This window comes from Schistocerca gregaria, chromosome 3 (assembly GCF_023897955.1).
Source record: "Schistocerca gregaria isolate iqSchGreg1 chromosome 3, iqSchGreg1.2, whole genome shotgun sequence".
Taxonomy (NCBI): Eukaryota; Metazoa; Arthropoda; class Insecta; order Orthoptera; family Acrididae; genus Schistocerca; species Schistocerca gregaria.
In genome coordinates this window covers 150,569,126-150,596,966 of record NC_064922.1, presented here as the reverse complement: position 1 = coordinate 150,596,966, position 27,841 = coordinate 150,569,126, and the positions used below count along the sequence as shown (strand labels likewise).

The following is a 27,841-nucleotide window of genomic DNA, read 5'->3' as shown; positions in this document are numbered from 1 at the left end:
ATGGCAGCGCCATCTAGCAGGCCAACCATAGCGCCATCTGGTTTCCCCCTTCAAGCTATACAAGTTTCGTTCCTTGTAGTTTTTTCGTTTGACGCATATTTCGTGAGATATTTGGCCCGGTCACGATCAATGGACCACCCTGTATATGTGATTGACAATACCACAATGTCGCAATGGATTGCCTTATCGTCACGTGTTGATAAATCGGACCGCCTGAGTGAATGTTTGACGTATTTAACACATCTTTCTTTGAACGTATATAGCTAATTTGAGCGAAGTCTGATTTGTTATTAGTCAGTTATTCAAAGATGAAGGAAATTTCATTTACTGTTCAGAACTGTAGTTGTTTGTACAAATCTCAAAACTACAATCTTATTCCAGGAGCAGGGCTATACGTATTACAGATAATCGTATATCACTGACAACCCTGCTTTCGGAGCTGGACCTGAGTGTGGTTACGACGTCAGAATACGCGCAACCTTATGTGGCGGTGTTAGCAATTGCAATTTGCAAGGTAACCGACTCAGTTTGTACACTGCATGCGTTTTTCATCACAACATTCGCTCGGCAACGCACAACACAGAAACAAAAGCATGTTTTCTACGAACGCTAGCGTACAGCCGCACCAGAACTAACCTCCTGAGCGGGGAGTGCTGCTATTTACACAAACGTCGAATACTTCAAATTATAACAGCGTTACAAACATAAGGTGTTTAGAGGATCTTCCAGAAAAGTTTGAGATAGGATTGAATTCATTAACAGCAGCAAACATATTGTCACTGATAAATAGTGAAGAACAAAAAACTATTTGTGGCAAAGACTGAATTGGCGACCGTCACATGCTATTGTGGAACGCTAACCATTATATGAAACTGCATGCAATACAGCTCTACCTCTCCCGACTGTAGTAGGCGTCATACACATGACTGGGACAGCGTTTCTGCACTTTTATCTTCTTGATGAAGGGTTACAAGCCTCAACTTCACATTTGACGCCCGGCGAACGATGCAACACTGCTCATAGCAGCCTCTCCTGGAAATACAGCGTCTGGGGGTACCACTTTTTTCTTGTTATGGTGTTTGCGACTATGGGAGGCTCAAGGAAACTGAAAACCAACTCGACGATCGCAAAACTACGAAGGTCGACACTCATAGTGAAGAGGACGTAGGAACACGATCAGAACACGAGTATCTGCCGGCACTGTCGTGCAGAGGACCTTTGACAACATCTAGAACCAGGGTGTTGAGGTCAGCTACAATGAATACTTCTCAAACAGAGAAACGTGACTGTCGCCTCCTATCTCTAGGATTAGTAGATTCTGTTCTTACGGGGTGTTACAAAGCTGCTATTGGTACACCATTCCTTTGCAGTTATGCTGGACAGCCCCCGTTGATATACCAACAAATCTGTCAACTTCGCTCATGGTGTGATCATAGGCAGGTCCAATGCGGTAGCTCCTTACCGCCATTTTGTTACGTTTCCATGTCAACCAACTTGCTGGGCTGATTGTATACAGCCGACTGGCACAGGCATGCCTCTTCGCAGCCATGACTTGCGTTAGGAGGGTCGTATGACCACATTCTACCAGTTCTCCAGCGATTAAAAGCGATCCCTGTGGTCTTTGAAGGGGATGAGTAATATTTTATCCGCTGAAATTACCATTTCCTCTAAAATGAAAAAAAACCTTATAACATGCTGATCTGCTTTGTTGTCAAAACATTGTTTTCTTATCATTTATGGATAGTATTTCCTCTTATACAATGCTCTGTATAGGGAATGTAGGCCCATCACAACAGTGAATGGTTTGAGAAATAAATCTGGAGGATGGCACCTGTTGATGATCCTAACAACTGCAAAGTGCTCTTCTCGTTTGTAAACTAGTTCATCCCAGACTTTGAGATACTTTGGAAGCATAAGCTATCACGCTATCTAACACCTTCTTGAAGAACTGCACTTATTCCATAACCGCTAGCCTCGGTGTTCTGTCTCAGCATTCTCGTTGTACAATGTTAGGACTGCACACAATTCTAGCGCCTCCTTAAGGACAAGATAGATATTTCTTGTACGTCGTTCCAGGAGAATTTCGCGTCTCCCTGTGGTAGTTCTTGCAAGGGGAGTGCCTTGATACAAAATTCTTTTACGAATCGCTGTAGCATGAGCACATTCGAAGAAAACTTCTCACATCACGAATGTGTTGAGGAATCAGAAAAGCTGAGACTACTTTTATTTTCTCTGGAGTGGGTTAGACTCCATTGTTATTCACTAGGTGCCCCAACACTTTTATCTCTTGCACAACGAAGAGGCAATTTTTCAGGTTTAGGTGTAGGCATAAAGTTAAGACCTATTTCAAAAAGGTTGTCGGTCATCTTAGGTGCTCTTCAAATGACTTTGAGAACCTAACATATCATTCAAACAGCCCAGACACGTCGCCCATGTCTCGAAACACGTTGTTCATCGTATGTTCGAAGGTGGCTGGAACGTTGCACAGTCCAAATGCCAAAACTTTAAACACATGAACGACGTAAGGAGTTGTGAATGCAGTCTGTTCACAATCATATATGACGGTAGTATCTGTTCCCGAAAGAACAGTTACCGTTGATGACCCTGCAGCTTGGCTAGAAATGAAATGGTAATTAAATGGATACCCTAGCTGGTAACAGGCGTTGATGTACTTCATTGGGGACATGTTGAAAATGTGTGCCCATTTAATTATCATTTCATTTCTAGCAAAGCTGCATGGTCATCAACGGTAACTATTTTTTCGGGAACAGATACTACCCGTCATATACAGTTAAAATATGGCTTCCCGGTCATTGACCTCCTTGTGCGAACGCACACGCTATGCCCGAACACGTACGGGACTTGGTAGATTAATCTGCCACGAGTAATGAGTGTGATGGGCAAACATCTATTAGGCGCACTACGAATGTAGTGGTGTGGACGTGTTGGGAATGTGGGTCTCACGGGGAGCGTGGGGATAAGTCCCTACAGGCGCAGTATCCTCTGTGCCCCCGGTGGCTCAGATGGATAGAGCGTCTGCCATCCAAGCAGGAGATCCCGAGTTGGAGTACCGTTCGGGGCACACATTTTCATCATGTCCCCCAATGAAGTACATCAACGCTATGTTTAATGTTCACAATCAGACTTGTCAGCCTCGATTTATCGGTACCCTGTCTGGACGTACATAGTTGACACAATGGACGGATATCTTTCTTCATGATTATGTTCAGTCGTCGGTTGCCGACGTGGAATCGTCACGTATCAAGATTCTTCTTTACAATGATCACAGGATAGAGTCAACAACTCCCTGAGTGTTCAATGATATCTCGCAGCATCTTCTCCATTTTGTCCCGGACTATCCCTCGTTCAGATGGCGACACTTCATGTGAGTGGTGGCTAATTCATGGATGATCCGCAATGCTGATACGGCGTTTTACCATGGGTCACCTGGTCTTTTCTCTACTCCAGATTTGAAAGAATCCGAAAAATATCGCAAAACTGCTTTAATCGCCAACTTAATTCCTCAGTTAGTCCATATCACATGGGCGTTTCTATAGTGTCTCCTCCTCTGCGTTGTCTTATCTCTAGCGCAGCACGATTCTTCGTAGATGATATTAAAGTGACCTTTCTGGACTGTTTTGGCTGTCCCTCTGCACATACCCATAGGAATGAGTTATTGCAGTTATTGTTCCTCGAGACTGTCAGTGATTCAAAAATTTTCTTGACTACTTACGATGCTTACGATCTTCGCTGGTATATTAATTTCTTTTGTGAGGCACAGCAGCTTTTAACACTCTACAAAAGTTTCACAGTTTAACTGAGCATTTCGATTGACAGCAGGAGCTCGTCTCGTTGATGACAGTGGGGTAACAATGTCTCCATTGGCAAACAACACTCTAGTGCAGTCTCTGTTGCGTGTGATTGTTAGAATGGCTCGTCGTTCTGGAGATATGATCGTCTACAATAGTCATAGGGCGAAGCCAAAGTTGCGGCAGCCTGAATTGGCAATTTTCTTCATGATATTGTCTCTTCTCTCATCCTGGAGCGAAGATGGGGAAATGTCGCATTGTTGATGACACCCCCCTCCTTCCCCTCCCCCACTTCCTCTACCCTCCCCCACTTTCCACCAACCCTCACCAATTCCGTGGCCGTCCCTCATTTGTGAGCTGGCAGGAAAAAGTCTCAGCCTGTGCTGAGCTTCTGGAGAGGAAGGATGTAAGATGGTGTATTTATTTACTTTACTTATTTTTGGGAGTGTTATCCTGCTGAATAATTTCTTAAATTTTTGGCAGCAAAACCGAACTGACAATTATCCTACAGCCTTGGTGCTTGAAATTGAGGATATGATAGAAAACAATAGCTCTGGAAATTGTTCTGTAAATAATAACTCAAACAAAACCATCATCTGGCCTGCATATCGAAAAACTTCGAAGAAAAATGTCTGATCATGGAAATGTAAATGCCGTGTGGCTAGGCCCCCAGTAGGGCAGACCATTCGCCTGGTGCAAGTCTTTTGAGTTGATACCACTTCGGCGACTTGCGTGTCGATGGGGATTAAATGATAATGATAAGGAGAACACAACACCTAGTCCCTGAGCGGAGAAAATCTCCGACCCAGCGAGGAGTCGAAACCAGGCCATTAGGAGTGACATTCCGTCGCGCTGACCACTCAGCTACCTGTGGCGGACTGTCTGATCATAACACACTAGAAAAACCACGTATCATAAAAATCATCAATGAAAAATACTCTGAAAGTTGTTCTATAAACGATAACTGAAACAAAAACATCACCTGGCCTACAGGCCGAGAAACTTCGAAGAAAAACGATTTATAAACTGTCTGATCATAGCACATGACAAAACCACATATCACAAACGAAACATCGACGAAAAACGCTCTGGAAGTTGTTCTAAAAACGATAATTGAAGCAAACCGTAAACTGGCCTACGCATCGCAAAACATCGAAGAAAAAAGTTTGCTACCGATGTTAACAGATAAAAAAATGCCACGAAATTGCCGAGTGCTATCGAGCTGAAGGTTAAAACTGCTGCTAATGCAATACACACAACAGCAACGACACCCACCAACCGTAAATACAATCACATATACTACTGGCCATTAAAATTGCTACACCACGAAGATGACGTACTACAGACACGAAATTTAACCGACAGGAAGAAGATGTTGTGATATGCAAATGATTAGCTTTTCAGAGCATTCACACAAGGTTGGCTCTGGTGGCGACACCTACAACGTGTTGACATGAGGGAAGTTTCCAACAGATTTCTCATACACAAACAGCAGTTGACCGGCGCTGCATGGTGAAACGTTATTGTGATGCCTCGTGTAAGGAAGAGAAATGGGTACCATCACGTTTGATAAAGGTTGGATTGTAGCCTATCGCGATTTTGGTTTATCGTATCGCGACATTACTGCTCGAGGTGGTCTAGATCCAATGACTGTTAGCAGAATATGGAATAGGTGGGTTCAGGAGGGTAATACGGAACGCCGTGCTGAATCCCAACGGCCTCATATCACTAACAGTCGAGATGACAGGCATCTCATCCGCATGGCTGTAACGGATCGTGCAGCCACGTCTCGATCCCTGATTCAACAGATGGGGACATTTGCAAGACAACAACCACCTGCACAAACAGTTCGACGACGTTTGCAGCAGCACGGACTATCAGCTCGGAGACCATGACTGCGGTTGCCTTTGACGCTGCATCACAGAGAGGAGCGCCTGATATGGTGTACTCAACGACGAACCTGGTTGCACGAATGGCAAAACGTCATTTTTTTTGGCGACATCACGGTGCACGCACATCGGAAGCGTGTATTAGTCATCGCCATACTGGCGTATCACCCGGCGTGATGGTATGGGATGCCACTGGTTACATGTCTCGGTCACCTCTTGTTCGCATTGACGGCACTTTGAACAGTGGACGTTACATTTAAGATGTGTTACGACCCGTGGCTCTACCCTTCATTCGATCCCTGCTAAACCCTACATTTCAGCAGGATAATGCACTACCGCATGTTGCAGATCCTTTACGGGCCTTTCTGGATACAGAAAATATTCGACTGCTGCCCTGGCCAGCACATTCTCCAGATCTCTCACCAATTGAAAAGGTCTGGTCAATGGTGACCGAGCAACTGGCTCGTCACAATATGCCAGTCACTACTCTTGATGAACTGTGGTATCGTGCTGAAGGTGCATGGGCAGCTGTACCTGTAATAGGCAGAAATCAAATCTGCGTGTGGAATGCACTTCCTTGACTCTTGTGCAGAAAGGAGTGCAGTACTCTGCTGCATCCGTTTTCAATAAGCTACCACAAGAACTCAATAATCTTAGCAGTAGCCCAAACACTTATAAGTTAAACTGAAGAGTTTCCTCATGGCTCACTCCTTCTATTCTGTCGAGGAGCTCCTGGAAGAGCTAAAAAAATTAAGCAAATTCCAGTGTTACACTCTTGATTTTCCTTATTTAAACTAACGACTTGTCGCCTGGATATGTTTCTTATATTTCATTTTATTTGTTTCTACAATCTACAACCGATTATGTTTCTTATATTTCATTTTATCTGTTTCTACAATCGTGTTATAATTTCTTGTATTGACTCGTTCCATGACCATGGAGACTTCTCCTTAATGTGGTCCCACGGAACAATAAATAAATAAATAAATACCCGCCATCCTAGCTCTGACTCAATGCCCAGGCGTATCAAGGCCGTTAATACGGCCAGAGGTGGTTGTTCTGGGTACTGATTTCTCAGGATCTATCCACCCAAATTGCGTGAAAATGTAATCCCATGTCAGTTCTAGTATAATATATTTATCCAATGAATACCCGTTTATCAACTGCATCTCTTCTTGGTATAGCAATTTTAATGGCCAATAGTGTACATTCATCTTCAGTGCATGTTTGTGTTCGTATTTAGGAACAAGTAACTCTCATTAAAAAGCGATTGTTATTTGGTTGGACATAGAATCACACGTTAAACGAATGTTATTTGGTGATAAGGTTTTTCAAAACAATTCCTCTACATGCCTTCACCCAATGTGATAGCCTAGCCAAAGCTACTCTTTGGTGGTTCTCACTGCTGATGCCTCTTCCTGTACCAACTGGAAACTTTTACGGTGTCTCGTTCTCCTGATTCAGTATCAAGTTGCATTCTAGTGGATTTGTGTGTGTCTGTGTTAAAATGCTTTAGGAACAAGCAGCTCTCGTCAAAAACAACTATGTTATTTTCCACCATGCAGCTGCATGTTTTTCTATTAGTATTTCTATACTCTCGTTTGGATTTAGTAGTTATGTGTTTTCCAGGTTTTTTTCTTTTTTTTCTTTTAGTAACAGTGTACATCCATGAAGTGTAGGGGCAACTAATTCGACGCCTGGAAGCTGAAACAGAAGTGATGGTTACACAACCTCAGAAACAACCTTTTCCAGCGGTCCTTCCATCAACCCTGTAAATACATAACTTTTTGTCTTCAAATCTGGTAGTATATTTACGTTAGGAGAAGAATGCGTTTACATTTTTTTTTCTTGTTAAAGTACACGATCTCGACCAAATACCTGTGCTTGTTGAGAGATATTACAGTGGGGAGTTTCCCTCGAAATCATCATGTAAGCAGTGACGGACACGTATGGTGGGCGCGCAACGCCTCCTCCCTTCTCCCCCCCCCCCCCCCCCCTCCTCAACCCACCTTGAAGGGCCGCCAGCATTGGCACAGCGCCGCCCCCCCCCCCCCCCCCCAGTCAGCCCGTACGCTATTCGTTCGTTTTTTTCGTCAGTAGACTCGACTGAATCGAGTTATCGAGGAGTTGTATTTTCCTATGTAGTACGCGCGTCCGCGTCTTCGCGTTTTATACGTTTCTTTCTGGCACATAGATACCTAACACATACCTACGAGAAAAGCCGTGGCCATTGTAGTGGTTCTGTCTGGCATTTATTCGAGAAAAGTCGCAAATATTCTACTATTTTCTTGTTCAGAGAACCTAGCTTTATACGAGAGTTGACTGAAAAGTAATGCCTCCACCGTCGTAACTCATCAACAGTTGGCAGCATTGGTATGCGACAGGCAATGGCTTGTTCCGTAGCCTCTTCTCTACAGTTCCAGTTTGCAGGAAGTCTTAGCATTGAACGGTTGTGTCGTTGCAATGTAAAGGATAAAACCCTGCGGAGACGGTCGGTCAATGCGATTTAAGCGACGTGCAGTCATTTATTTCTTGACAACAGAAGGTGTCACACCAAAGGAGATTCATCAGATAATGAAAGCAGTTTATGGTGATTGTGTTGATGTGAGAACTGTACGTTGTAGGGCGAGTAAGATTAAAGACGTTGAAGCGGGAACATCTGACCTGCGTGACAAACAAAGAGTGCCGCGTCTGTGACAGCAGCCACCGAGTTTCACAAGGAAAACTTTGACATATTGATTCAGGACGATTGTCTAATCACTCAAATAGAAATTGCAAGTACAGTCGGCCTTTAACAAGAACGTGTGGGTTACGCTATTGTTTTGCTTGGCTATCGGAAGATCTGTGCACGATGGCTACACCAGATGCTGACTCCTGAAATGAAAGCACACGGCCTTGAAATTTGCCAGGAACTCCTCTCGCGTTACGAGAATGAAGGTGATGGCTTTCTCCAATCAATTATGACAGGAAACGAAACGTGGGTACACCATTACGACCCGGAGACGAAACGTCAGTCTATGGAATATCGACACAAAAACTGGCCCCAGAAAAAGAAATTCAAGACGCAGCCCTCAGCTGAAAAAAACATGGTTTTCTGGGACGCAGATGGTATTATCCATGTTGATTTCCTTGATCGTGGAACAACAATAAATTCAGAGCTGTACTTCACAATGCTGTAAACTATGAATCGATGGCTAACAAGGGTCCGAAAAAAAGGGGAATGATTCCTGCGGCATGACAATGCCAAACCACACACTTCACGTGCCACCACAGCAGAAATTCAGAAACTGAATCTCTCCACCGTATGGCATCCTCCACACAATCCAGATTTAGCACTGTCTGAAGCCCATCTGTGCCCGACACTGAAAGACGATTTGCGGAGACATCCTTATGCTTCTGATGAAGACTTTGAGAGAACTGTGAGACTGTGGTTGTTGAAACAGAGTGTCGACTTCTTCCGTGACGGCTTCAGAAAACTTGCTCATCGTTAGCAGAAATGTACCCAATTGGCTGGTGATTATGTGAAAAAGTGAATATTGGTAATTAAAGATCACATTCTAAGGATTATTTCTGCGTTTGATTTATTTAAATATCCCCATACATACCCAATTAACGAATGTGGGGGCATTACTTTTCATTCAACTCTCGTAAATACGGACTATTCGCCGAGTAGGAAGCTACTTTACATTCAGAAGCAGAAATATAAAGACTGAAGAATGAGTAAGTTAAAAGTCCTAGTTGTAGCAAGTGCAAGTGTGAAGATTAGTCAACAGTGAGAGTTATCAGTTGATTGTGAGGTATTAATAATAGTAATTCATAGTAGTTTCTCAGTAAAAATATTGTTATGAGACTTGTAACAATATTTTTTCTAATAATGTAATACGAGTTAGACATGGGAAACTATTGATGCGTATATCTCTGGTAATAGTTACTTTTGAGAAGATTCCTAAAACCAATTTTTACTATGTAGGCCCTCTATAGAATGCATGTGACTTGGTTATTTTTTATTACGGTAAAATTAAAAAGATGTCTTCAGCGCCCCCTCCTTGAAGTTTTTCTGTATGTAAGTACACAGAAATCAGGTATTGTAGTAGTAGTAATAGTAGTAGTAGTAGTACATATTTTAGAAAAGTAAGTTTCCAATTCCATTTCTTTTGTTACAGTGGGCACAGGTCAGTGGCCCCTGAGAGTGGTGGGATGCTGGAGCAGTTAGTGGACGAAGAACAACTCCCAGAATCCCGCTCGCTCATGCCAGGCTGGATGTTGAAAATAGCGTGTGAGGGGGGGGAGGGGAGTACTATGAACCACAATCCCCCCAAAGCCCAACTGGGCTACACGCATCCCATATAATGTAGACATCTAGGAAGAGATATCACTTTGGGAGGTTGGAAATTAGGTAATTATTATATTTAACAGGTGCTCTTTCTTTAGTTTCAGGAGTAATGGTAGCATGCAGGTAGAGTTATTCTCTTTCTCTCTCTCTTCACAGATGAACCATCACAGAGCACTGTGGCTTGGGTGCAAAGAGAGATGGTAATGCCCTGTCAGGCATGCCTCGCCCTGCAGGATGAAGCTTTCAGCCACATGGGATGCTGTCTCTGCCACTGCCGCCTCCACTGCCCCCATTCTACTTTAATACACTGGCATCCATGGAGATGCTAACTACTCCAGCTGTCAAAATACCACCATGAGCATCTAGAGTTGGGATAGCTGTACCATCCAGCAGACCCATATCACCCCAGCCTGGTTGCTCCCACTGGCCTTATGCAGGTCGTTATGCATCGCCACCATCATTCAGACCTGCATCGCCCAAGTCCTACTGTTCCAGCTAGGGTGATGAAGACTGACAAGAGTAGCCCACCTCTAGTTATAATGTTTCAATAGTAGGAAGCCAGAGTATCATGATTGCAGTTGCAGTTGATGAGCGTATCTCATTCTCCAGGACTGGGAACCCTGTAGGGTATATAAAGACCTAATAGGGATTCTAAACACTTGCTTCCCCCTGCTAGACAGAGTAATCACCCAGCTCGCCAATCATCCAGATTACCCCTCCATTAAGTGTAGTGCAGTGCTGTGTTAGAAGCGCACATATCCCTCAAAACACAATGGTGTTGCAGAGGAGAGCAAAATCACCTGCATTTGGGGGAGAACTAATGGAGTAGTAAAACGGAGCACCTCAATCAGTATGTGGATTAAAGATTTCACATTGTGTGCAACAAGGGGCAAGTTTTCCAAGGTGGAACATGAGGCTCTGCTAAAGCACACAGCCCAGTAATACACCTATACATCCATATGGATGTTCATTGTCTAGTCAATGGTTGGTCCAGCAATATCAAGCTTCTTGACGATATAGCTGACGAGAAGACATCTATTAATGTCAAAAACGACCATGAATATTGCTTTACGTTGTCTCTCCTGACTTTTAAGATAAATTATAATGTGCATCCAGAGTGCTTAACTCGATGCAGTCATAATATTAATGTTTATATAACTTCGACCGTGTCGATTTTCCTGTAAAATCCCAGGACGTTTCTAAATTTGAGGCACAGAATCGTGTCATATTGGTTCACATTTATGCCCTGGGCGAGTGCAGTTCAAATGATGGTATATTTTCGAACCGTACTCTCAGGCCCATCCATCTTATAAAACTTTGTATGTCAGCGTAAAATACATGTGAACACGCTTCTATTGTCAGATGAGGGAAGCAAGGAGAGAAGTAATTATCATTATATCATTTCGCACCTTCTTTCCGCCCAGTTGCGTAAACATGGAAACAGACGGCCCTTTTGCTTAAGATGTCTCAATGCTTTTTCCTCGAACGTGTCCTTGACAAATCACCATGTCAATTGTCTTGGGATACCATGTGCAAGAAAACGATGGTTAGCAACGAACTATTATTGACTGATGCTAGTGCTGTGTAATAAAATGTAGCATAAAGAGCGTAAGGTGGTCATGTATACACTCCAGAAATTCTCTACAACAACGAAAAGCAAGTGCATGTCCATGTCCATGTCAAGTTTTGTATACTCTCCCAAATTTGGGATGTAAAACTCCTGCTAAACATTCACAGCACGCACATATTGTGCATCCGATATGATATCGCCTATAAGATTACTGGTGAATGCAGTTGTGTTGGACAGTCTGATGTCGTTGAGTTTTCCCATACAATCCAGATACTCATATGGGAAAACTTTCTTCCTTGTCACAAGACGAAACCTTATGTCATCGGAATAAGCAGCTCGAGTAATGTGTATATTCTGCGGAGGCAGAGTTTGAACAAGTTTCTGGAGTGGTGCCTGCATGTAACGTAATGAGTCTAAGAAGCGGAGCGTAATACTTGGGGTCATTCGTTTGGAGAAAGAAATTTATTTCTTCGCTCTCTCAGGCAGGACACTGACCTGATCTTTCTCCATACCGACATCATCCAAGTGCTCAACAAAAAAAAAGTGTGCATCATACCCTCTCAAATTATGGAAGGAGACAGGTATGCATGGTGGTAATTCACACTTCCGGTTTCATGTGTTATGGGCGGCATTGTGGAACTTCTCCATTAGATGACAATTGTCCTATGAGGAGTTTCCGCTTTCCAACCCAATCGCTGCATATAGATATGATAGTCAACTATTTTCTTTTACAAATAATCCTTCTTCTTTGACTCAGACATGGAAATTTCGGTGCTGCATTGTTTATCAATCTCCCGCGACAGATTTTCCAGCTTAGTGAGCAGATAAATCGCAAGATTATTCCCAACATATGGGTGCTAAAACTTGAATCATATAAACATACACCCTGGTACACTACTGTATACGATATGTGTTTCTCAGTGAAGGTGGTATTTGGGGCTGTAAGGGTGCATTCACACTGTGTCACAGGAGCGAGGAGGCATTCAACTTGGTACTAAATATAAAAAAAAGACCATAAAAGTTTCCTGCGGATATGGGAAGAGGCATCAGCAGGGGTAAGCACCGAAGAGTTTCTTTGGCGTGGGTAACACACTAGTTGAAGATGTGCAGAGAAATTCTTCTGGAAAATCTTAACATGAAATAACACTTGTTTAATGCATGGTACAGAATCTGATGAGATAACAGTCGTTTGTTTCACCAAAGCTACTTGTTCCTAACTCCGAACACAACCTCAGTAATTCATCTTCATCCAGCGAAAGGCGTTTGCAGTTGGGACTGCAGCACTTGAAGATGTTCATGATGAGGGTTTCATATTGGCGACGAGAACTCGAAATAAGTGTAGCTAGACGAAGGTTTAATTGGGGTGACTGTATCAGGATAAGGGTATATTTGAAATTTGATCACCAAACTATTTCCGCAACAGCCAATAGGACTGCAGGAACAGTGAGCAAAAAATTACAACAAGTCTGCAGATAACTGCTGGACATGCATGTATTTGGATCATCTTTGACAAGCACAGAGCTGCCGACTTCTGCTTGGTGGTCTTCAAACCATCGAGGTAGACCGCTAGCGAGATAAATTGTCGTTTTTCAGACAACATTGCGTGTTCTCACACACCAAGGAAGTATCTGCAAACTTTGCTGGGGTGCCTCTGGTTCCTGTGCGAGGTGGGCAATGGCACAATCAGTCCTAGAAGTTACCAGTAAATCGGAATCGCCTTTGATAGTGAAATATTTTGATCTGTTCCACACAAAGGTATAGGTCCCAGTTCCTTGGTATAATTGATACACATCTGAGAAATACAGATCAAAACAGTAGTCAACTGTGGCAACAGCAAAGGGGGACATGGAGGGCCTCACAGCAAGGAGTCCCAAACACACGACTGAGCTGTGACACTGCAGCCACGAGCAGGTAGTGCAGGACTGCATGGTGAGGGACACCCCTATCTGGTTGCGAGCACGTAGTGAGACAAAAGATGGAAGCAGGTACCACATTACGGACCACAGCAGCCTGGTACGATAGCTGTCCCTGACAATGCACTAGTTCAGCTAGTGCTTGCCTGACGCCGTCACAAGGTGGTGGTGTACCAGCCTCCTTGCCCTGGGCATCAGACAGTAGTGAGCCACGAAGTCAGCTGGACATGTGCAGACAGCTGGAAGACGCTACTCCATGCGTGATTTTTTTAAATATGCGATCATATTTAAGAGTGGTGAGTGTCGTGGTTGTGTGCATTGCGTTATTAGTGTTTATAACCTCTGATGTGGTAGCACTCACTAATTTCCGTGGTGTTTTTTTATCTGTTAACCTCTGTAGCAGGCGTTTTTGCTTCAGAGTTTTTCACCGTGTGTTCCAGTTTATGGTTTTGTTTCGCTCATTGGCTTTAGAACAATTTTCAGAGCGTTTTTCTATAGGGCACTGTTTTTTTCATTTGTAGTGGGTCTTTTTCTATGGTATCGCCAATTTCAAACACAAATGTTGTAGGGTAATTGTCAGTTCGGTTTGCCCACCTAAAATTTAGGAAGTTCTTCAGGAGGATAACACCCACAAAAATAAACAAAGTAAATAAACAAAGACATTGCCTTACATCCTTTCTCTCCAGCAGTTCAGTAAGACTGAGGCTTGTTCCCACCAATTCACAAGAGGGTGTGGAGGGAGAAGAAGTGGGGGAGAGGAAGGCTAGTGGGGGAGAGGATGGTTAGTAGGGGAGGGGAGTGGAGGAGTGGAGGAGCAGAGGGTAAGTGGACAGTGGGAGGAGTAGAGGTAGTGACGTAAAAATGTGACAGTCCAACATTTACACCCATGGTGAGGGGGTGTGGGACAGCCACCATCTTGAATAAATTTGGCAACAATGCAGCCTGTCCTAGCTTTGGCTCTGTCCCACTACTCACAGTCTATGAGTGCTTGTTATGATTGCAAGAAGTCTCATATGATGATCACTTTATGGCTACAGTCTGTTAAAATGATAAATTCGAAGGGCTGTGTTCTGTCATTGACAGTTATTCTCGCCTTACACAGTCCTGTTGGTTGCACGTATTTCTCAGTTATGACTTTCAGCACAATCGCTTTTGTATCATGCGACATAGTCATCTATAGTTGATGACAATAAGCATGAAGCCCGTGAGTCAACTGGCCTGCAGTCAGGTTGGCCGTCAATGGTGGTGCCGATGAGATGTCCTGAAACCTTTGTGACTGTCATTCATTTCCGAAGATGGTCGCCTCGTTTAACTTACCTGAATTCAGGAGCTAGATGAGTGGTTATTATCTCTATATGGTCCCCTCTCTCAATTTACCTGAATCAAGCAGCTAGGTGAGTGGCTATTATCTCTATATGGCGACGGGGAATGGCTATGGTGAGTTGACATGGTCCATAGCACGGCGATGCCTTCATCCCACAGAGTGACTGTAACTGTCTGCAGTTGACTGGCGTGAATAGAACCGTTGTGATGATTGACGTTTGGCAGCATAATAGTAATCATCCAAAACTCTCCTCCTTTTTCTCCAGTAACGTACAAACGTGTCCTGGGTGTCCATACTGGAAATACACAGGCGTGTTGTCCTCTGTCCTCCTAATGTCTGTTTTTCTATGGGGCGTAATACTTGGTGGAGGAGCTGGTGGTCGGGTGCTGGGTCGTCGTTTGACAGCTGTGGCGTAAGCCCAGGTTGGCCATGTCCATTTTTCCTTGCTCATTAGGACGGTGGCGAGGATCTGTGCTAACAGTCGACACATCTCTTTTACAACATTCTCTGTGACCTCCTGATGCACTGGGTCGACATTCTTAGCTGCTATTTCTTGCTTAGTTTGTCTGACAGTTCCTGTTGCTATAAAATGCGGTATTTCATCTCTCATTACGTGGCATATGAGAGAGACGAGGTAGTGGTGGACTTCCACAACTGGCATAGGGCCACATTAGGGAGTCGCTCATATATCTTCTGTCCGACTCTTTTTCTCTTCCATGTCCCCGATGTGCTGCCACCACTTCTTGAATTATTCTGTTGTTGTGACATAATTTACCCTGAGGAACTGGGTACACGTCTTACGCAACTCCTTTCATCAAGTGTGTTACTTTTGTCAGGTTCTGTCATATTCTGATGCAGAACGTGGCATATGGCCAAAGCACTCTGCATATACAAAGATGGTTTGAAAAGTTATCGGAATGAAATAGAAAAAAAGTATTAACTTCTCATGGTTGGGATTCACAGTCATATAATATTTCTTAAAACACATCATAGATGCCGTTGACTGTATAAAATATTTATTGTTACTATTGTAATTTCGGCCTTATGGACATTTTGCAGTAACACTGCAAAGTTACATTCTGTCAAAATATAAAACTATTTGACATGAGTGCATGTCGTCGTCAAAATGACTCTCACAGTCAAAAGGCTGCATTTTGACAACGACATGTAGTCAAGTCAGATAGTTTTATATTTTAACAGAATGTAACTTTGCAGTGTTACTTGAAAAGGCCATAAGGCCGAAATTGCAATAGTATCAACACATATTATATACAGTCAACGGTGACTATGATGTCTTTTAACGAAAAAAGTACTTACATCACCGAAACGTTTTTTTTATTTTTCAATGTAGTCTCCTTGTAGATTAATGCACTTGGTCCAACTATGTTCCAGTGCCTTGATCACATCTGGAAAATGAGTTTCCTACAGGCCTGCAGAATAATTGTCAGTTCCAGCTACCCATTCTCCATTTGAAGTGAATCTTCGTTCACCAAGAAACTTTTCAGTTTTGGGAAGAGATGGAAGTCTGACAGAGCCATATCAGATAAATAAGGCGAGTGTGACAACAATTAATACCTTCCTTGCTAAACCTGGTCTTTTCTCACGTATCTTTTGTTGCATTTGGTCCAGGAGGTTGGCATGGTATTCTCTAGGAATTGTTTGCCTAGCGATAAGGTAATTTACACACAGGCTCCCCTTCGCACCCCAGAACACTGCTGCCATGACCTTTCCCGCAGAAAGAATTATCTTTGCTTTCTTTGGTGGCGGAAAATCAGCATGTTTCCACTGTTTTGACTGTTGGTTTGTCTCTGGGTGTATTAGTGCACCTAAGTTTCATCTCTGGTCACAAACTGGCGCAAAACATCTTGTTCGTTTCTTCTAAAATGGGCCAAACATTGTTCCAATATGGCCATTCTCAAACTTTATTGATCCAGCGTCAAGAGACGTGGCACCCATCTTGCAGCTAATTTTTTCATTTTTAATTCTTCAGTTAAAATGTGATATACCCTTTCAGATGACATCTGGCAAGCATGAGAAATTTCACGCACTTGACCATTTTGTGCACTTTTGCAATGATTTCTGTAGTTGTGAGACATCTTGGCCGACCACTGCATGGATCATCAGCCAAGGTCCCTCACCAAATTTAAATTCATTTGTACACTTGGCGACAGTTGTATATGAAGGAGTAGAGTCTCCCAGTGTATTTGGAAACCGGCATGAATGTCCTTTGCTTCCATACCTTTCTTTAGAAAGTACTTAATCACTGCTCGAATCTCGATTTTTTTCAACAAAAGCACGTCACTACCACAGCTCCCTTCCAAGAACACTGACGTGGCACGAATTTACAGTTAGCAGTCCAATGAACATCACTTGAAGAATTCGTTGCGCTGGCGCTGACCTCTCGTGGTGATTCCGAGAACTTTTCAAACCACCCTAGGATGACTGTGTAGGCCGGCCGGTGTGGCCGAGCCGTTCTAGGCGCTTCAGTCTGGAACCACACTGCTGCTACGGTCGCAGGTTCGAATCCTGCCTTGGGCATGGATGTGTGTGACGTTTAAGTAGTTCTAAGTTCTGGGGGACTGATGAACTCCGATGTTAAGTTCCATAGTGCTCAGAGCCATTTGAACCATTTTTTGACTGTGTCGTTTTCGCTGACGTTGGGCACTGGTCTTTAATTGTTGACTTGCTGCTGATTGTCGCTAAGCGTTCTTTTCAGTTCGGCCTGGAATTTATCCCAGCTACTGAGCTTCTCTTCGTTGTTCTCGAACCACTGCATGGTTTCGCCTGTCATCTGCGAAACACGGCACGTCTTTCCAACGGTTGTGTCAGGCCACTCGGTCAAATCATTTCACAAATTTCGTCTCGTACTGATCACAATCTATGGAAAACATGATGCGGCTGACTTGCTGCTGGTTTGGAATTCGTTGTTCTTCTGAAAATACAGACCGTGATATCGATGGACTGTTGGTATTCCAATGTAAGCTGGTTGTATGTACACACGCTGGCTTAGTCAGGGTTATAAGTTGTGAAAGAGTTTCGTGAAGTGTCACTGATCGCTCGAGCCCGCCGTCAAAACAATGTAGAACGCTAGAGTTATCTATATGCACTGTAAATGATCATTGCACGTTTTTGACATATTCGGAAATGACATTTTCGACTTTGTTATGACGATTTGAAAATGGGTTCCGGCCCAAAACTAGTCATGGAATGAATAAAAAGTAAAAATTTGCTTCTTGGACTGGCTTTTCATTCTAGTGTAGAACGTTGTTGAGATGTGAAACCGTGGAGTCGAGTACACAGAACAGTGGAGACAGTAGTGACGCAGCGTGTGTGTTGAGACTTGGTCGTAAGGTAGCGGTGCTAAAACATGCATAGCTCGGTGTGGTCAGGCACAGTATAAGGTACAGTACAGTACATGAGGTACAGTACGATCACCGCCAGAGAAAACAATTAACGTGAAGAGTGTTGTGGGTCCAGTTTACTGTGGAGTTGCAAGAAGACATTATGGCACACAGTGCCAACGAACAATGCCTTACATGAACCGACGACGACTAAACATGAAGTAAGATCTGACTAATTATTTGATTAGACTTGGATACGGCTAGCGACTGTCGCAGTTAATTTAGTGACTAAATAACAGCAAAATATTTCGAAGCGGCGACTATCAGTTCTACCTAAGACAGTTTGTAAAAGTAGCTTCCATCTTATCCATTATTACTAACCTGAGGGAACCGTAATGAATGATAAGCAATTACAATGTTTTCCTATAAAAGAAATAAGTCAATTAAAATAACTAAGCAGTAACGTTTGCTACGTTGAAAGAAGCAACGGTGATTAAAGTTCCAGTTGTATGCAAGAGGGTAATTAACCAAACATTTCAGTAATTTGAACAGTGATTTGGGTATTTTTGAATGGTAAATAAGTTTTCATTTTACGCAACTACGATCAGTCAGAGGTGTTCGTTAAGTCTTGAGAAAATAATTGTAGTAATTATATGAAGTGATTTTCAGTAACTGTTAGTGAACAACAGTGAAAGTTGAAGTTTTTGGAGATCAACAAATCAGTAAAATGATTTATCGAAATATGACATCGTTTTGCAATTAAAACTTAGCTTTGCAGATTACGTAACTGTGAATTACACGAAAGTGATTATTGAACATGGCTCTAATCATTACGATAATTCCCAATTTAAGTGACGAAAAGCGAAGGACAGTAACTAAGACATTGACCGACGTCATGATTTTGCATTTTACGTAACAATTCACAGCTAATGAAATTTTGTTATTTAAACTATGACACACCCACTTGAAGTCGTGATAACGTAATATTTAACAATTTCGAGCTGTTTTCACCTGATAACGAACCAAGTATTCTTATATAAATTTACGAGTAACAAAACTCAGTAGAAACCTTTCCCGCCCAACGTCAGATACACGGTTCATTTAAATCCTCGGCAACCAGAAGTGTAAAGTATAGAAAACGAGCCAGCATAGCCTTATCATAAAATAAATCGACCTGCACCACACCAGACAATCACTACGTCACACTGCAGGTATTACAGCTCGCTGCTCCCTACAACAGCTCTCCAACAGCTAACAAGAAGAGTGTAGTGTGGTAAAGTGACGATTTTAACTATTCAAATTATACTACGTTCCGTATGCTTCAAAAGCCGAATGAGGCGTTTAATAAGCAGTTTGTGGAGATGAAAGTTCAGGTCACAGGTGGTTCTGTGACATCCTGGGCAGAGCGTTCATTGAAACACCTTCAAGCTGTCTCTCTACCGTTCTACTCTAGAACGGCACGCGGGAAAAACGAGCACTTAATTTTTTTCTGTGTGAGCCTTGATTTCTCTTATTTTATCGTAATGATCATTTCTCCCTATGTAGCTGGGTGCTAACAGAATGTTTTCGCAGTCGGAGGAGAAAACTGTTGATTGAAATTTCATGAGAAGATCCCGTCGCAAAGAAAAACGCCTTTGTTTTAATAATAGCCAGTCCAATTCACGTATCATGTCTGTGGCAATATCTCCCCTATTTCGCGATAGTACAAAACGAGCTGCCCTGAACATTTTTGGTGACATCCGTCACCTGATGCGGATCCCACACAGTACAGCCATCAGTACTCCAGAATAGGGCGGACAAGCGTGATGTAAGCAGTTTCCTTAGTAGATCTGTTGCACCTTCTAATGTTCTGCCAATGAATCGCAGTCTTTGGTTTTGCTCTACCCACAACATTATCTACGTGATTGTTTCAATTTAGGTTCTTTGTAATTGTAATCCCTAAGTATTTAGTTGAATTCACAGTCTTCAGATTCATCTCCCTTATCGCGTAATCGAAATTTGTCGGATTTCGTTTAGTACTCATGTGAATAACTTCATACTTTTCTTTATTCAGGGTCAATTGCCACTTTCAGCACCATACAGGTACCTTATCTAAATCATTTTGCAATTTGTTTTGGTCATCTGATGACTGTACAAGACGGTAAATGACGGCATCATCTGCAAACAATCTAATAGAGCTACTCAGATGCTCTCCTTTGTCGTTAATATAGATTAGGAACAATAGAGGGCGTATAACACTTCCTTGGTGAACACCGGATGCTACTTCTGTTTTAGTCGATGTCTTTCTGTCTATTACTACAAACTGTGACCTTTCTGACAGAAAATCACGAATCCAGTTGCACGACTGCGGCGATATTCCATAGGCAAGCAGTTTGGTTAGAAGACGCTTGTGAGGAACGGTGTCGAAAGCCTTCTGGAAATCTAAAAATATGGGATCAATTTGACATCCCCTGTCGATAGAACTCATTACTTCATGAGTATAAGTGTTTCACAAGAACGGTGTTTTCTGAATCCGTGGTATGTGTCAATAAACCGTTATCTTCGAGGTAATTCATAATGTTAGAACACAGTATATGTTCAAAAACCCTACTGCAAATCGACGTTAATGATATGGGGCTGTAAATCAGCGGATTACTCATTTCCCTTTTTGGGTATTGGTGTGACTTGGGTAATTTTCCAGTCTTTAGGTACGGAACTTTCTCTGAGCGAGCGGTTTAATTGCTAAATAAGGAGCTGCTGCATCAGCATACTCTGAAAGAAACGTGACTGGTATACAATCTGGACCGGAGGCCTTGCCTTTATTAATTGATTTAAGCTGCTTTGATACACCGAGGGTATCTACTTCTACGTTTCTCATCTTGACAGTTGTTCTTGATTGGAATTCAGGAATATTTACTTCGTCTTCTTTGGTGAAGGAGTTTCGGTAAACCGTGTTTAATAACACTGTTTTAGTGATACTGTCATCAGTGACTTGTCCTTTCTTATTGCGCAGTGGAGGTATTGATTGTTCTTCGGTAGTAGAGTGTTACATGCATACGTTTATGATTGGTGAGGACTCATGCCCTCATCGCAATTCGACTGGCCCGATAAATAATCCGGCCTAAATGACACAGAAAATATCTGGGACTATCTGAGATGGCGGATGAAATGTAGCAAACATCCCCACAGTACGGTAGCTCTGCGGAATCTAATCATCAGTGCATGTCTTGACCTGGATATGTTAGATCTGAAAAAGCTTTTGGAGTAGGGACATTATCACGGCTACAGGCGGCACTAGCATGAAGTCTCCTTGGTGTGACTGTTTCTTGTCTGGTTCGCTTACAACTTTGTGAAACACCGACTACCGATTCAATACTCTATCTACAAATGTTCGACTCCTTCTGAAACCTTGATAGTTCTCATGGTGGAATACAGGTCTATGGAATCCATTCTGTGAGTTGAAGTCAAGACTAGGTTAGTGACTACTAAAATTTTCACACTATATATAGTAATATAAATGCTGTACCTTGGGAAGAGGTTTAACATCTGGCTGGATGTGTAGCCCAGTGACTTCCACGAAATTCGGTAGGTTCGGTCTGGGGTAGCTCTGGGTGAAGTGGTTAGTGATGAGCATCAGACTGAAATTTCTCTCCAGTTCGAAGATCGACGGCACTTCAGGACCAAAATAATTCTTCAGTATTGTGTCGTGTTTCGGTAACATAACGTTGAACCACAGATAATTGAAGTAGAACCATACGCAAGAGCTGTAGAGCCTCTGCCAAAATGACAAATGGTCAGAATAAGGATGGGCCCACCAGGGCGAATAGGCTGGGTTGTCCGGGTTGCCGTGCGTCCAGTGGGTGTAAGGGTAGGCTCCGAGGGTCACGAGCCCCACCATCGGTGGGGAACCCACTGCGTGAGCCACGCCGTAGAAGCACGGCAACAACGACCTCTCCATGATGTACAGGTCGAACGTCTGCGCCGACCTGTAACAGCAGCGTGCGAGTAAATACTTACGTGTCTTCTGTTCTGAAGCAATTGAGTATTGAGAGTAAGTAATTTGCAGTGCTGCACGTACTTTAAGAAGCTGATCATCTCTGGACTGTTAAGCCCATCTTCACAGAGAGGACCTGACGGGCCTGGTATGCCTGACGCAAACTCCATAGGGCTCCAGTCACGCATGGCGAGGTCCATCCATCTGACAGACTTCCTAAGGTGTTTATACGTCGGAGATATGTCGATCTCCGTCAAATTTTTTATAGGCTTCTGTAAACGAAAAAGTTAAATTGAATAATAAGAGGCATCCATTCAATACTTAGCAGTCAGTTGATTAGAACACTTAAAATCGTAAATAAAGTTCGGCGGCCTCAACACACCATACTTATCCAGCAGCGGACCGCCTACATGGGTGCAGGTACTTAACAAAGCACTACGGGAGACTATCCACAGTGAGAACGCCGTTTCCACCCAGCAAACTGTCTGACAGTATTTTTAAAAGTAAAAATCAACCACAATTATAAGTATCTAATATTGGTCTAAAACGAATCAGTAAATTAACTCCAGCAGTAACAAGAGTAGAAGAATGAACTAAACAGGAGTAGGAGCAGCCATAGCAGCAGGAAGTCAAGAAGAAAAAGGAATTTCAACCTGTGTACTATTGCGCATTCGAAACTGTGTAATACCGTATACAAAGGGAATGTAGGACGTTGCTGAAGGATATTTTTTGAGTATTTTGGAATCACCAACCCATAGTCATCATTTGTTACCTCAAGCACCTTTGTTTAGGGTAAAACATAACGGCTAAACAGCCTGTGATAAGAAATCACCATAACACGGAAGGTTCATATGTTCAAATGTGTGTGAATTCCTAAGGGATCAAACTGCTGACGTCATCGGTCCCGAGACTTACACACTACTTAAACTAACTTATGCTGAGAACAACACACCCACACATGCCCGAGGGAGGACTCGGACCTCCGGCGGGAGGGGCCTCGCAATCCGTGACATGGCGCCCTAGACCGCGCGGCCACTCCGCGCAGCAATACAGAAGGGTCAGGTTGCTCGTGAAATACTATATACAGATGCAAAAATACTGTGACGTGGGTACCACCACTAACGGAAGAGTGCAGCGTAGCATCGTCGTGCCGTTTTTGTATTGTATTCGGTGAGACCGTACACGAGGTGCATCTCTGCCAACTTCTCATCACTAACCATACTCGTACTGCTCGATCACGCGCGACTAATACCGCAGAAATAACAAAACCTGAGAGAGAACAGAGGAGTAGTGAAAGCAAGGTTCAGAACGAAGAGTAAACTAGGCATTACTGTTGTCAACAGCGAGGACCGTGAGTGAATGGAACAAGTTTGTTTCCAGATGAGATACACACTACATAACGCCGACGTTAGTATTCTCATATATATTCCGTGCAAAACAGGGACAAAGATAAAGGCAGTTAAATGACAGACCAGAACCAATTATTCTATAACGAGCTACCGTAGAACATGGATCTCTTGGACCAAAATATAAATTATTCCTATATGCCAGAATAAGCGTCAAAACTTTGTCGGTGGAGTTGAGGTTGACCCTGTACAGTGTTAAGTGTTTCTTTGTCACACAAATGGTAAGCCCGATGCGAGACTGGAAACTTAGTGAAAGCACTACACGAGTACCGCACTCATAGATTTTTCTCAACTGGAAAAATATCTGGCTAAAAAATAAAAATTAAGGTCATGACTATCATATTACATCATTTACAGGTAGAACGCGCCGATTATTCGTTATCCCCGTTTTCGCATATATGCGACTTCAGTTTTAAGTCCAGTGCTGCATTCTGTTAACAGTACGTGGAAGCAGTAAGGCGTTGCTGCATCTTCTGTCGTGTTTGTCGAGACGTGAATCATCATTTCAGATCGGCAGAGCTATGAAGTTGTACATGGCAGAATCTGTATTTGAAATGTTAGGTAAAAGCAAAAAGTGTTCCTATCGAGGGAGGAAGAGTGTACGAAGGTAGTATTCATTAGAAACAAAGTTGAAAGTTTTGGATGGCTATGAACAAGGTGAAGGTATTATTGACATTCAGCGTGCTTTGTGACGTATTGGCCGCACTCCGGGAACTATTCTTGACAATGCGGAATCAATTCGAAAAAGTGCTCAATGCGATTAACTTAAGTGTGACTAGAGTGATGAAATCTCGCTCGGAGGCACCACAGCCAACAGCAAATGCCTGTCTCGATTCTGGAACTGCTATTCTAGCTAAAGCCAAGAGCTTGTACGGAGATTTAACGAAAGAAGAGAACGACCCATTGTTGTGGTTGGCAGGAGAGCCAACACCTTTACTACAGGAGGCCGAAATGCACGCGTTTTAGCTCACGCAGGCTGGCGTGAGGTCTGGAACATGACAAGGGAATTAGAATTGAGAAAAACGGACGTAGGTGGTGGAATACTTAACTTTAATTCATTAATGACGAACGTCGCTCTTGATGGTACATGATTTACAATATCAATAGAAACTGATCATGGCGCCTTGCTAGGTCGTAGCAAATGTCGTAGCTGAAGGCTATGCTAACTATCGTTTCGGCAAATGAGAGCGTGTTTTGTCAGTGAACCATCGCTAGCAAAGTCGGCTGTACAACTGGGGCGAGTGTTAGGAAGTCTCTCTAGGCCTGCCGTGTGGCGGCGCTCGGTCTGCGATCACTGATAGCGGCGACACGCGGGTCCGACGTATACTACCGGATCGCGGCCGATTTAAAGGCTACCACCTAGCAAGTGTGGTGTCTGGCGGTGACACCACACCCATCACTCTTTTCGGCAGACTCAGGTGGGTTTGGTCACTTTTAGCATCGTTTTGGCTTTCACAATCTTAAATCACAGGAGAGACGGTTGCGGTAGATGAAGTTGGAGACGAGGAATTTAAGAAGAGTTTAAAGAGTTTGTGGCAGAAGAAGGCTACACAGCGAAGCAGGTTTTCAACCTTGTTGAAACGGGGTTGTTATGGAAACGAATGTGTAGCCGTAAGTCCATTTCCATTGAAGGAAAAATAGCACCGTGGTTTAAGGCTACCAAGTATCGATGCAGCCTTCATTTTGTAAGAAATGCTGCAGGGGATTACAAATTAACATCCTCTTACGGTGTATCACTCTCAAAGTCTTAGGGAACTAAAGGGTTACGAGAGAGTATATTATTTTGTGCTTCAGTGCTATATTTATAATTGTATAAATTTTGCATTAAAATCCGTTTCAAAAAGATGTAGTATTGTTGGTAAAAACACTAAGACACTCTATTTTAAACTGAATACGTTAGTAAATGAGGACATGGTCCCACATTTTATGTAGAAAATGAATCTCGATTTACGCGAATTCGTTAAGCGCGGCGATTCCGCAGAATGTAAATACCGCGTATAATGAGATTTATGTGACCTTGTTTGTTTTACATATATATTTGAGACACGTTTACAGCGCCGTATTTGCATGAGAGGAAATTTACTATCGAAGTTTGCGTAAAGTAATCAGATGACCTATTTGTTTAGCTATGTTTACAACGCTTTTCTACAAAATTTCACTTTTAATAAAACGATGTGTATTTCGTGTACTTTTGATACTTTTTACCACTGCTTGAAGGAGTAAATTTCATATGAAGTCTTGACATACGAGTACATATTGTACGAAATAGTAACACGTCAGTAACCAAAAGGAAATGGAAAGTTTTTCGACTAAACTCACAGCAACGGTCAGCAGCCCTTCCTGACAGGTATTAATCCACAAAATCTGAATGATTCCACACAGTGAGATAGTCAGTTGTGCCAACAGTTCATGAGGTACTGAGAATAACTGACACGTATTGGCTAATCACCAGAAACAATATACAAAAGATAGATGTGACGCTGCTAATTCTCTAGCAAAATAACCATGTGATGCATTTCTACTAACACTCGACACCCCATGCTACCAGAACCAAAAGACGTAACGCTGATGTGTCTAGGAGAAGTAGATAATGCCTTTCTGAAAAACAGCAAACATCCCACGTAGAAACTAGGAATAGGCAGGGAAATTTAAAATAAAGGAGGTAATATTGACCAAAACTAGAAGAAAATTTGGTATAGCTACATGTCCCAAAACCAATATCTCTTGCAATATAGGCCGTTTTAGTTATGAGGAGTAATGTGTAATATTCAGTGCTGTAGGTCGTGACAAGAGCATAGTAAATTATTGCAATACTTACTTGAGGATAATATAAATCCTCGAGCAATCGTGGAGGCTTCAGGATCCGTTCGGTATCAAGGTGTGAACTTTTATTCTAGTTTACTCCACACTGACCCCTGCATCAATATCTGATACAGTCTGTACAATTGACATCGACATTTACAAAATAAAGATGCTGAGAGTTTAGATATGAATGTTCCAGTATTGGTACCAACGCTTCCGAAATATCACAAAAACGATGATAATAGCAAAGTATGGAACCTCGACGTTCGAGAACCCCCTGTTACTTGTTGAAATTGGCGACAACAATTTTCTGTCACTTAAACACATGTTTTCTTTGCAATAAAACATGTAGATTTTGTGTTGAATATGAATATATCCCTAACAAAGGGAAACGGATAATTGTACGAAGTCTGAAAAGTAGTGTCTTACTAAAAATTCAGAATCAGATGCTACCAACTGAACACGTTGACATTTTCAAGGCTCCGCACACGGACGATGCATCGCTGGCAGCATCTCTCACAGTCTGTCATTCTCTTCGAACCTTCCATGCTTATTTACCAATCAACTTAGGAAGCAATTACAACAATTACTTTGAATTCCAGTTAGAAATTTATGTTATGAGAAATGAACAGCAATATTTAGCAGCGGTAGTAGTTACCATTTTTGTTTCCAAACGCTGTTTTTGGAATCTGCAGGATAGCCACCAAGGAAGTGCTAAGACCTAAAAGTGAGGTATTTAGCAGCAAAAAAGTATGAGAAGACCTTAAATATTAGGACTTATTTACCTTTTGGCACATTATTTACCGTTATACAAATGTCCTCATTATCTTGATTCGGTTTTCCAGTCTATTTCCTACGTTCTACACATTTTCTGCCTTGCTGCTGTAAGAACTTATTTTTCCTTGAAATGCTATGCATTTTGACATCGGTAAGTTTGATCTGAATGTTGTTGTTGTTGTTGTTGTTGTGGTCTTCAGTCCTGAGACTGGTTTGATGCAGCTCTCCATGCTACTCTGTCCTGTGCAAGCTTCTTCATCTCCCAGTAACTACTGCAACCTACATCCTTCTGAATCTGCTTAGTGTATTCATCTTTTGGTCTCCCTCTACGATATTTACCCTCCACGCAGCCCTGCAATGCTAAATTTGTGATCCCTTGATGCCTCAAAACATGTCCTACCAACCGATCCCTTCTTCTAGTCAAGTTGTGCCACAAACTTCTCTTCTCCCCAATCCTATTCAATACCTCCTCATTAGTTACGTGATCTATCCGCCTTATCTTCAGCATTCTTCTGTAACACCACATTTCGAAAGCTTCTGTTCTCTTCTTGTCCAAACTATTTATCGTCCATGTTTCACTTCCATACATGGTTACACTCCATACAAATACTTTCAGAAACAGCTTCCTGATACATAAATACATAATAATACATAATAATACACTTACTCGATGTTAACAAATTTCTCTTCTTCAGAAACGCTTT

General features: G+C 42.6%; 1 protein-coding gene across 1 annotated transcript in view; it reads right to left on the bottom strand.

The window, feature by feature from the left end:
• Positions 1 to 27,841, bottom strand: part of LOC126354285 (UDP-glucosyltransferase 2-like) — a 104,269-nt gene that overhangs the window by 24,779 nt on the left and 51,649 nt on the right. Inside the window, exons 4-5 of the mRNA XM_050003829.1 lie at positions 22,237 to 22,424; positions 21,685 to 22,144 (exon numbers count right to left, since the gene is read on the bottom strand). Coding sequence (XP_049859786.1) covers positions 21,685 to 22,144; positions 22,237 to 22,424 — 648 coding nt within the window. The remainder of the gene's footprint in view (positions 1 to 21,684; positions 22,145 to 22,236; positions 22,425 to 27,841) is intronic.